The sequence below is a fragment of the Thunnus thynnus genome, chromosome 21 (assembly GCF_963924715.1).
Source record: "Thunnus thynnus chromosome 21, fThuThy2.1, whole genome shotgun sequence".
NCBI lineage: Eukaryota > Metazoa > Chordata > Actinopteri > Scombriformes > Scombridae > Thunnus > Thunnus thynnus.
Genome location: NC_089537.1, coordinates 15139167 through 15150541, shown reverse-complemented (window position 1 = coordinate 15150541; position 11375 = coordinate 15139167). Strand labels below are relative to the sequence as shown.

The window sequence follows — 11375 nt, the reverse complement described above, 5'->3', positions numbered from 1 at the left end:
TGCAGCAAGTGAGTAACATACACATCTATCTCCATCATGGTGTGAATTGTTTTGATGTTGATCAGAGAGAAAACCATCTGACTCCTCTGACAAACAATAGCCTCCATCATGTAAATTGTCCAGATAAAAGGTTTTCTGGACAATTTTCACACCACTGCAATGCCTGCTGGGAAGTATATTCAAATAAGCTAACACTTTCAACAACTAAATTTGAAGAGATTTTATGTAGTGTGTGTGTGTGTGTGTGTGTGTGTGTGTGTGTGTGTGTGTGTGTGTGTGTGTGTGTATGCGTGTGAGAGACTGAAACAGTTTTGAATTGTTAATGAAACCTAAAGCCACGGAAGGTTTGAATGTACTTACAATTAAAAGGGAAAGAGAGAATCTCAATCAGCTGATTAGAACCAGCTGTGTGTCTCTGTGCCTGTATTTCCTTAAAAAGAGCAGTCTTGCCAGGAGCAAGGATCAAACCTCATTGAGAATCTGACCATGAGCATGTTTTAAACCAGTGAGCTGGCAGACTAGCCCTGATGTATTGAGAAAAAGTTCCAATTTTGTTGAGGGAAAATTTATTTGCTTATAACTAAAGTTTGTAGCCCAGAGGTTTGTACATCATTGGTAACAGCAGGATTAGTTTAGAATGAGGATATATAATATCTGTACACAGTATTTGAAGGAAAAGAGAATCTGTAAGTATAAGAAACAGGAGGGAGCACCTGCAATTAGTACTGTCAATGTCAATGTCAGTGAGAGTTGGACAGTGTACTTTCTATCAATTGAAGTCTAGATCTCAAAAACTATAACTCTTATGGGAAATGTATTTACATTTTGAGAGAGAGGGGGCTTGTGGCAACATTTTGAGGTATGATTTGTGCTTGAAGCTTTAAAACTGTGGGAGTGAGATGTGTTTAGAATTTATTTTCTGGTCTAAAAACAATCTTTGCTCTGCACTGGTGAGATCTGAAAACTGCTGTAAAAGCTTCCACTTTAGACGTAAATTGCTGCAAAAGAACAAAAGGTATCACAACAGAGAGTTTGAAATTGACAAAAGTTCCAACTCAGACAGCACACGTCTGCTGAATTGCAGTGACATTTGAATGTTTTTTCTAGCACAAAGTGCAGCAGTTGAAAAGGTCCAAAAAACATACGGCATGTGGAATAAGAAGTAGTGGAATAATAAAGAGTGAGAGGAACAAAGTGTGATTGCTTTTAGCACACAAATATCACACAGATGCAAATCCTCTGCAAGCAAACCTTTATTTTTGAGCTTTGTGTCAAAACTATTGAATCTTCTCTTAACAAAAAGGCTCTAGGCTATCTGTAATGTTATTTTGTTTTAACTAACAGTAAAAAAAACCCCATTTTGTCTCCATTATTATTTAAATAAAGGCCACGGACTACTTATCTTTATTTTTTTATTTTTTTACTTTATTGGTTTTTCTCAAGCCTGTTAGTTTTATTGTATTTTTTAATCTTGTATTTCTGTTTGCATTCACGTGTTCACTGAAACTGTGACATACAGGAAAACAATCTCATAAACGAAAGCATGGATTTCATAATTATCTAATAACACATTTTTCCAGCAAACCACTTTCAGTTCGGGGAACGTTGCCTGGGGGTTATTACAGAAAGTTTGTCTTATGTTCCGCAAACAGTAATTTTACCAAAAAACGAACGTTCGCGGAACGTTAAGAAAACTTAATAACCCTGCAAAGAGGGGACTAAACCAACACAGAGAGCGGTACTGACAATGAGTCTTGATTAGAAAACGAAAGTGAGAAAGTTGACCATGACATACGCGTGGACATGAACTACTGGTCTATGATGGCAGGACATCACCGGCGCCGTGGCTTAGTTGGTTAAAGCGCCTGTCTAGTAAACAGGAGATCCTGGGTTCGAATCCCAGCGGTGCCTTTTAGGCACACCACCTGAACCAGAGCTCTGTACAACAATCAGTAATCTGTAAAAAACCTCTCCGCTCTTTGGCCGTCATTGTTTGTCTAGCAAACAGTGCCAATTTGGTACAAGTAGTCACAGTATTACCGGAAGAAGTTGTCTGAAGTGTGCAAAATGTCAAGTTATATGTTCATTGTGGAAACTATGCACACTTACACAGAACACAAGATTACATCCGATTTAGAGGTTGATTTATGATTTATGCATAAACTACTTACAATAGTAAACACAGCAATTAAAAAAAACAACCATAAATATTTTTATCTCTTGAAGTTAAGCTCTCATGTGACTTCATGCTACTGAGTGTATGAAATGTCATAGCTTAATTCAGCAGCAATAGAGATGAGTCATTGTGACTGAGAAACTAAGAATCCCTTTTTATTTATTTTTACTTTAAAATCCCATTAATTTACCCATTAATAATGACTGAAATATTTTTCATGTACATTTAAGGTGATTATTAATGGATATATTAATGGATTGAAATAAATCAAGGAATTTTAAATAGATTATCTGCATACTTTGAGTGGTTAAAAGGGGTAAAAAAAAAATTTAAATTGACCAAAAACCATGACAAATTACCCTTAAGATGTGCGATATATGGCATTCAGCACAACTAGATGGTGCACTATAGCTCCAGCATCTCCGACCAAAACGAATATGCGTATTGTTTACTCAATAAAATTGGAGAAAAAAGGGAAAGCAGCATCTGAATACACAGCTCATGAAACTCAGATCAATCTGTCAAACTAGGCAGTGCTGATAAAATATGGATCAAGATTCTGTTACTGCGTTGCCTATTTCTTGCCTCAAATGTTTTCAGAAACATATTTTAGTGTACTGTTTAGCTATAATATGACAAAGTTTGTGCCCCAGCCACCATGTTGAAAACGGACACGAGGAGGACAGGGAGGGACTCACATGCACTAAAATGCTCATATGCACGCATGGCCAAACTGGTTATCAAAACAAAGAATACAGAAGCTCGGATAACAACACCCACAGAGGGAGTGTGACTTCATTCTCTGCTCAGGACGCCATTACTCCACTATATCACTACATAGCAAATAGTTGTTTGCTGACATATAGTGGGGCTGAATGTCGTATATTGCACCTTAAATTTATACCTTAAACAACTTTAATCTCTTAATTAAGGTGGAAATTCAGGGGAGGTTTTCATGGTTTTTGGTCATTTTTAGGGAATCTTTCTTTCTTAATGGACAAATTAAGGGATCTCTGGGACTAATTAACGGTATTTCAAAGGATTCTTGTTTGAAAGTGTGTTGATAAAGAACTAGGTTGCATTTAGCTGCACCACAGATATGTAATTGAGACTCAAAATGTTTCGGTATACTTAAAATTGTCTAAATCTTTCTCATCGCTGCCAAGTGCTGGCAACCCTATAGCCATAGCCTTGCATTAGCATGTATGACTATTACTAAAACCCAGTGTTTTAATTTACTGTTGAATCCACCATCCAAAGGCTGCTCAGAACATCCAATAGAGAGGTGTACTTACAGCTTTTATTTTGAAGATCATGGCAGGAATTTGTTGCTGCCTTTCTAACTTGACAATATTCATACACAATCAATACTTTGCTGCAACTTTTTACGGCTACAAAAGATTCGATTAGATAGACAGATTGTTTCCTCTTTCACCAGAAACCGATACGGTATGTATTGTACTGCTTTTGAAACTTCACTCCATTGTAGATTTTTTTTTGTTTGAAAAGTGCTTTGTCATTGTGTTGCAATGTTTTCATAACCATGGTTAAGTGACTCCCAGCACGTGCACAGTTCAGAGAAATGTCCATTTTAATTAGTGTTCCCACTTCCCACCTGACTGTGTCTGTCTGTCAGCAGATGGCCAATGAGGCTAAGCCATGCCCCTGTGATATCGGGGATCGGATGGAGTACGGGGGGCTCGGTCAGGAGGTTCAGATAGAGCACACTAAAGCTTATCTAGTAAAGCCTTCCGTTGCATCTGACAAGGCCATCATTGTCATACAAGATATCTATGGATGGCAGCTCCCCAACACCAGATATATGGCTGATATGCTGGCAGCCAATGGATACATGTGGGTAAAATACAGTGTTCCTCCACTGTGTGTTCTGTAATGTACTGTTTAGCTTTAATATGATGTTTACAAGCTTGCGTAACAGTGATTTTCTCTGACTTTTTTTTTTTTTGCTCTGAGTAGTGCTGTTTGTCCAGACTTCTATGTGGGAAAGGAACCATGGAGTCCATCACATGACTGGTCAAAATTTCAGGAGTGGCTTGAAGACAAAAAGCCGACCAACATCAACAAGTAACTAGAAGTCTAATTTTCAGTTTATTTAACAGCTAAATGTCCAAGGTGAAAGTTGAAATATCTAGCTCTAGTTGGTGTTGGTTTTCATTATTGTATTTCACATTCTAGGTCATTTAAATAGAGCAATTGTTCATATGATGTGGATTTTTGTGATAACATTCATTTTCTAGACATTTGTTCACTATTGACCTTAACATTTCCTTCCCAGAGAGGTGGATGCGGTGCTGAGGTTCCTGAAGGAGCAGTGTGGGGCCAAACACATCGGAGCAGTAGGCTTCTGCTGGGGAGGGGTTGCCACACATTACCTGGCCCTGCAGTATCCAGAGGTCAAAGCTGGAGTGTCAGTCTATGGTCTGTCATTTCTGCATGAAATGTCACAGTTTATTTTAACAATAGAGCCTGACTTATTTAAAAATATTGTGAAATTTCAGATATTTTATGCACAAAAAGAGATTTGAATGAGAGATATGTATGATTTTGTCTTGGTGGCAGTGGTGCCAACTTCATTTTCATAATGCATAACACACTGACGCAGCACAAGACTACGCACATCTAGGAATGAACGCAATATAGTTTCTGTTGGGTGGTTTTGTGATGGGCTTATGCAATACTGTACAGGGATCATCCGTGAGAAAGAGGACAGATATGAGCTGAAGAGTCCTACACTATTCATCTTTGGAGAGAAAGATGAGGTTATCCCACTGGACCAGGTTAGTATGCATCAACTTAATAGCTTTTATGGATATATACTCAACAGATAAAGGATTTCTGCCAGTTTGATAGTGATGGTATACCTGCCTGGTACTTAAATATCAAATGGCGTCCTTGCAATAATTTCCATAACCCTCTAATATGCTACAATCTCTGATATACAACCACCAACAACCTGTGCTGACATCCTTCTGCTCTTCAGGTGAGAGTCCTTGAAGCGAAGCTGAAAGAGAAATGCACGGTGGATTACCAGGTCAAGATCTTTCCTGGCCAGACTCATGGGTTTGTTCACCGCAAGAGAGAGGACATCAACCCTGCAGACAGATCAAGCATTCAGGAGTCCAGAACAGACATGCTTAATTGGCTGAACAAGTACATGTAACTGAGAAGGTCAGACGAGCCAGCGCAACAGTCAGGGACATGTAACACTGGACAAGCAACTGGTGCCTTTAACCTTGTTTCATAGACGAGATGAAAAGATGACAAGGCCAAAAAGTAAAATGTAGAGGTACTCTTTATAGCATGCTGGTCATTGTTGCCCAAATCTTTGTTTGATTGGTGACTTTTTTTTGTATGTTTTAATTTAGGAGTCTGAACCTTTGGATATTAAGAAACTGTGATTTCAATACCAGTTAAATGTGAATTTATGTTGTGGACCCAAAGCTATTAAGCACTTTCACAAACTGGATGCAGTATGTGTCTTGTACATGTAAGATTGCAAGCATTAAAGAACACTTAAAGAGGTGTAATCTTACCACTTTCTGTATGCGTCATGCTTGCAAACATTTTATTGAAGTTCTGAAAGACATGTAATGTAACCTAACATGGAGTGTACAAATAAAAGTCAAGTATTATCATCAGGTTCAACACTTGGAGCATGAAATCAGAACTACAGAGTCTGGAAATTTCAGCGGACCAACATTTTAATGGTGACTTTGATACTACAACAGCTTGAACATTTTGTATCAAACGATAAATAGCAATACGCAGTGCGGTTTGGACATGGTGCTCGGGGAAGTGCCTAAAATCTCTAGAGCAGCTCAGACATCTTTGAGTGTTCCAGAGCACAGCCGAGCCTACTGGTGTTCAGGAGGCCTTCAGTCCTCAGTCTCTCCCGGGCTTCGGATGTCATCGATCTTAAGAATCATTTTGACCACTTGAGTAGCCAGCAAGATCTGCTGCTTCTTGCCGATCAGGGTCTCGATCACATGTTGCTGCTTCATGTCTGTATGGGAGCAAAGGAAAAAAAAAACATTCAATGTCATGATGTGCTAATTAGTTATGTAGTTGGAATGAAGTCATATTGGTACATACTGCATTCAGGGGATACACATGAGCTTGTATCTTGCCCTGTGTGTATGTGGTTCCTTACCATTGGTGTTGTTGTGCAGACAGTCGATGCCAAGGAAGGGGTTGTTCTCTCTGACCTGTCTGGCTCTGACCTCTGTCATAGTCTGGATCGGGTTCAGCCCGCTGTTCTCAGCCAGCGCCATTGGGATTACCTCTAAAGCATCAGCAAATGACCTCATGGCATACTGCTCCAATGATGGGCACTAGAAATTAGAAAGGCAAGGAAGTTAGAGGGGATTTAAGCAGCAACATGAGCATCATCATGTTTAATGCTAAATGAAAACATTCACAAAGTCTCAGGTGTTTTGGTGTCTCACCTTATCTGCAGCCTGGTTGACGGACAGAGCACATGCAATCTCTGAAGCTCCACCTCCGTACACAACGCGGTTGTCTCTCACCAGATTGCGAATTACACAAAGAGCATCATGGAGAGCACGCTTGGCCTCTTCAATGATCTAACGAGACAGATAGAATAAATAGTAAATCAACAGGGATACATCAACATCAATGGATACATTGGCAGAGAGTTAAGTTTTTGTGCTTACCATCTTGTTGCCTCCACGGATGAAAATGGTTACTGCCCTGGTGTTTTTGCACTCCTGGATAACCAACATGTGATCCTTTGTAGTGCCAAAGGAGATCTCCTTGACCAAGCCAGCTGTGCCAAGCTTCTCGGGTGTCAGCTCACAGAACCTGGGCACGATGCGGCCTCCTGTGGCTATGGCGATCAACTGCGCGAGAAACATGGTTGACATGAATTTGCATACACAAACAATAAAGCTCTTTTGTATCATAAACCTTCTACTCATCAGCACCACATGGCCATCAAATATATATATACACACATATACATACACACACATATACATACATTTTTAGTAACAGCAACTTTACATCGAGGAGTTCCGTAATGTGACAAATGTCTCTCACCTCGATCTCAGGCCCTCCGACCCAGCGCACAGCAGGCAGCTCATTCTGAAGCAGAAGGTGGTTGGCTTCATCATCAAAGCCCCACTGGCAGATGGCCAAATTAGCACCATTGCTTTTGACCTAAAAGAAAAATAAGAGTTTACATTTTAAGATAAACCACATGTGCCAACGTGGCTGCCAAGAATTCAGTTTTAGTAGCTGTCATATTTGTGATCATCTGAAATTTACTTGCTGCCTGAAGCATCAGCAGCTAACAAATTCTGTGGTACTAACCTGTTGGATCATCTCCTCAAACTTCTCCTTTTCATATTTTTGGAGGGCTTTGTAATCCTCCACAGAGGTAACGTCCAACTTATGCTTGGTCTTGGGCTTTGGGGGCTCAAATGGGCAGGTGAGGATGGCAATTTTAACATCTTTCAGAACCTGATGATGAAAAATGGTTGGTGTTAGCCCCATTATTGTACAGCTGTCACAAATTCATAGAATAAAATTTGTAGTGTCCTTTTGCAGCACTAAAAAGCAAATAACTGTCCTTATGTATTGTAACTGATACATTACTATCTACTTCTAGCTTTTCTATCCTTTAATTGCTATGAAACACATGCTGAAGTAATTAGACTCACAATGAACAATGCTTTGATGATGTCCAACAAAAATGGTTATTATACTAGGATTTTTTGTGACTGTTACATGGATGGATGTCAGACACACACATTAAATTTGTCCATATACACTGTCAACTATTTGATTCCACACGATTGACGGTGACATTGAGGATAGAGCACATGACATCTGAATGTGATATCCCTTTGTACCTTGGGCATCTGAGGGTGGCTGAACTCCTTGTCAACTATGACTCCCTTGATGAGCTGTGTGTCCTCCAGCTTGCCTCCCACCTTGCCCTCCATCTTGATAAGCTCAAAGTCTACATCCTTCCTTTCCATGTCGGCCACAGTGAGGATGGCATTCACTGCGATCTCTGCCATCTGTCTGTGGCACCGGTTGATGCTGAAAGACAACAGTACAATTTTGTTGACATCTTAGCAGTCCTTAGTTGCAACTAGTGTTACAAAGTAAAAATATCACTAAATATATGCCTTCATATTCTGTAATTTACCCCCCTGAAGTACCAGTTCCTGATAATTGTGTTATGGTAAAAAAAACAAAACAAAACACACTATTGTGTCTATAAACTCACACTTTAGAACCCAGTGTTGTCATGGCGGTCTGAATGAGCGGTTCTGTGTTGTTGGGATCGTAGGGGAAGGTTTCTGCAATTTTGTCCAGCTGCTCAATAGCAATACGTGCGGCTTGGTCATAACCGTCAGAGATTCTGATGGGGTGGATCCCACGGTCCAGCAGCTGCTCAGCCTGCTCAAGCAGAGCCCCAGCCAGCACTGAGGAGGAAAAGGAAAATACATTAAGATCATGACCAACAATAGCTGAAATGGTTGGATACCACAGGTTGCCTTCATCAGAATTGATATAATATCGATGATGCCATTTGATTTTGCATATTCCTAATGCACACTGAAATGGCTACAGGATGCTTAAAGTTTCAGTGTATTTCTGAAGCCTCACATGTATTTCATATCCTCAATGCATTGAGACTATGATATGGCGTTAACAGAAGCTCATGAATTAAATGTCATGTATTTGTAGTATTTTGTAGCACATCACATGATAAGATGCACAACCCCTATGGTGGCACAAAATCCAACTGCTTTTAGAGATGGAGATTGTACAGCACAGTTATCTCCTTTTAAGTAACACCCATCTAGGGTTGCATAAATATAATAATCAACGGGTTAATCTCGCAGAACTATAAATCTATTCATATGTCCGAGGTATCTACATTAGGATTGCCAGCACACCTCAACAAGAGGTATAGATGCAGGTTTATAGCCATTAAAAATCAGTCCCCTAGACCCCTCATCTTCCTTTTCCGTACCAACAACTCCAGTAGTTCCATCACCAATCTCATCATCCTGGGACTTGGACAGCTCCACCATAAGTTTAGCAATCTGGTGGTCCACATCCATCATGCTAAGAATAGTGGCTCCATCGTTGGTAACAGTCACTTCTCCATCCCTGTCAACCATCATCTTGTCAAGACCTGGATGCAAAAATTGAAAAAAGGGTTCATGAAAAGTGAAGTGTGATCTTGGCCATAGGGTTAACATTGCAAACACAATTGCATGTGGGAAGGATACCAAATATACAAATTAGTGATCAAATATGTCTCATGATAATTAAAGACCCCCTGCACTCAAAAATGTGTTTTTCTTTGTGTTACTTCAATTGAATGTTTAAGCTTTACTTTGGAGAATGATGTATGTGCAGAATTTGACACTAGAAAGCTATTTTCACCTTCACCTGGCATGTATCCATGAGCATGATTTTTGACATCACAACTAATATGGAAGCTAACTGTTAAAACTGTGTGATGTGGAAATGAAGCCTGCAGTACACACATACACTGAGAATGGACTTTTCAGTGAAGCAGGAGACATCCTGTGTCCAACAGTTAAACTTTAGAAAGTAAAAATATTTGCATATTTATTGATTCTGGAATTTTTAACAGGGGAGAGGAAGTTGACATTTTAAGGGTTATAACAAAATAATTTAACTTTCTTTGTGTGGGCACACCATATCAGACACTAATTATTACTCAAAATGGAGTATTTTATTTACATCTTAAAACATGTTTGGATGGGGATCTTTAAGTTGCACAGAAGCTCAGCATCTATAAGCACTCATCCAGGATCTTTTAGGAAGTCAGATGTGACTGCATTGCATTGGTTCTCACCATTAGGTCCCAAAGATGTTTTAAGTGTTGATGCAACTGCCTTAGCTGCCATAATGTGAGACTGCAAAACACAAACAAGACCATGTCAGTTCACATCTTAGTCTTTCATGCACAAGACAAGTAGAAGATGCCATCTGTGAGAAAAAAATTGACATTTTAACCCTTACATAGTGTTCGAGTCATATTTGACCCATTTTAACATTTGCCAGCAACAAAACACCCTAAATTACATTATTTAAACCTGAATTTCTGTAATATTTCCCAAAGTATATCAGAATATATAAGAATATTTCAAAAAATATTTTCAAAATTATTTAATTTTATGCAACTGGTATACATTTTAGCACATAGAGGGTGTTCTGAGTCAGTGTTGATGGTTTTCAGGAAGTCTACCATTCAAATGTTGTTGCATCCTTCACTTCCAGTAAATTAATGGAAATACTTATGGCCGTTATGTTCTCCTGTTTTAGATAGCCCGAGACTGAATGTATTTTACATGTAAAAGAATAGTCTCAAAACTAAAGAAAACACTCTCTCTGCTCTCGTAAACATAAATGACGGATAAATCACCCTTTCAATAATGACTATGGATGCAAAATACATTTGTGGTTCAAATTTGGTGTAGGGAATAATTATATAGGAACAGTGTGAAGGGTCAGAATATGAATAGTTTGTAAGGGTTAATATGAAAATAATTTGCATCAATAATGTCCATTTGGGGCACAGCCCAATGTAGCAACACCCACCGGCTAAGCGTTGTACAGAAAGCACATGGGCCTCATGTTAGCATGCAATGACTAGCGAAACATTTAGATAATGATAACATGTTGATAAAACAACACCAGCTTAGTTAGATAACTACTTTGACACTTATGACTCTTAGTTGTACATATTAACATATACCAAGCTGGCTTAATGTGCCTTGTAAATTAACTAAAACAAATTAGCACTTTGCTAGCCAGCATGCCACAGTTAGCTAACCCATTGTACCTTCAATGCGTCAATGCCGGATAGCCTAGTCTTCTTATCCTGGTCTTTAATGATGATGAAAGGCCTTCCATATTCATCGAAGGCTAATGTCCCCAGCGAGGACATATTGGCTGACGGATTGGGTCACTTATTAGGTGAAGCACGGATGAAAAAGATGAGTTTTGCTGTGTAACTGTGGAGTGTGGCTGAGCTGCAAGCCGCACCGGTCTGCAGGCAAATTCTGGAAGGATCCACGGGCGGGGAGGAAGGAACCAAGTCACGTCAACTGTGTCTTATTATTACACATTTGCACCATTTTTATCCAGAATGACAACAAATCAC

General features: G+C 39.4%; 2 protein-coding genes and 1 non-coding gene across 3 annotated transcripts; 2 read left to right on the top strand and 1 right to left on the bottom strand.

The window, feature by feature from the left end:
* The first annotated feature begins 1837 nt into the window (after window positions 1-1837).
* Window positions 1838-1911, top strand: trnat-agu (transfer RNA threonine (anticodon AGU)). Its single transcript has one exon. It is a non-coding gene; the product is annotated as a tRNA-Thr (tRNA).
* A 1570-nt stretch (window positions 1912-3481) lies between these two features.
* cmbl (carboxymethylenebutenolidase homolog (Pseudomonas)) lies at window positions 3482-5729 on the top strand. Its single transcript, XM_067578544.1, has 6 exons — window positions 3482-3625; window positions 3816-4030; window positions 4154-4261; window positions 4473-4615; window positions 4883-4974; window positions 5178-5729. The coding sequence occupies exons 2-6, from the start codon at window positions 3816-3818 to the stop codon at window positions 5355-5357; spliced, it is 738 nt and encodes a 245-aa protein (XP_067434645.1). The 5' UTR covers window positions 3482-3625; the 3' UTR covers window positions 5358-5729.
* Window positions 5730-5880: 151 nt separating this feature from the next.
* cct5 (chaperonin containing TCP1, subunit 5 (epsilon)) lies at window positions 5881-11289 on the bottom strand. Its single transcript, XM_067578543.1, has 11 exons — window positions 11055-11289; window positions 10065-10125; window positions 9207-9371; window positions 8454-8652; window positions 8071-8263; window positions 7529-7678; window positions 7256-7375; window positions 6871-7056; window positions 6643-6780; window positions 6348-6528; window positions 5881-6200 (listed from the first exon to the last, which is right to left on the bottom strand). Exons 1-11 carry the CDS (start codon window positions 11157-11159, stop codon window positions 6073-6075), a joined length of 1626 nt encoding a protein of 541 aa, XP_067434644.1. The 5' UTR covers window positions 11160-11289; the 3' UTR covers window positions 5881-6072.
* Between the last annotated feature and the right edge of the window lie 86 nt (window positions 11290-11375).

Excerpts from the sequence above, each read along its gene's own strand:
- cct5 (XM_067578543.1), bottom strand. The coding sequence starts at position 11,159 with ATGTCCTCGCTGGGGACATTAGCCTTCGATGAATATGGAAGGCCTTTC. Across the intron at positions 8,653-9,206 it reads TGGAACTACTGGAGTTGTTG|TGCTGGCTGGGGCTCTGCTT; the intron begins GTACGGAAAAGG and ends TTTCCTCCTCAG. Across the intron at positions 8,264-8,453 it reads ACAACACTGGGTTCTAAAGT|CATCAACCGGTGCCACAGAC; the intron begins GTGAGTTTATAG and ends GTTGTCTTTCAG.
- cmbl (XM_067578544.1), top strand. The coding sequence starts at position 3,816 with ATGGCCAATGAGGCTAAGCCATGCCCCTGTGATATCGGGGATCGGATG. Across the intron at positions 4,031-4,153 it reads CTGGCAGCCAATGGATACAT|TGCTGTTTGTCCAGACTTCT; the intron begins GTGGGTAAAATA and ends TGCTCTGAGTAG. Across the intron at positions 4,262-4,472 it reads AAGCCGACCAACATCAACAA|AGAGGTGGATGCGGTGCTGA; the intron begins GTAACTAGAAGT and ends TTTCCTTCCCAG.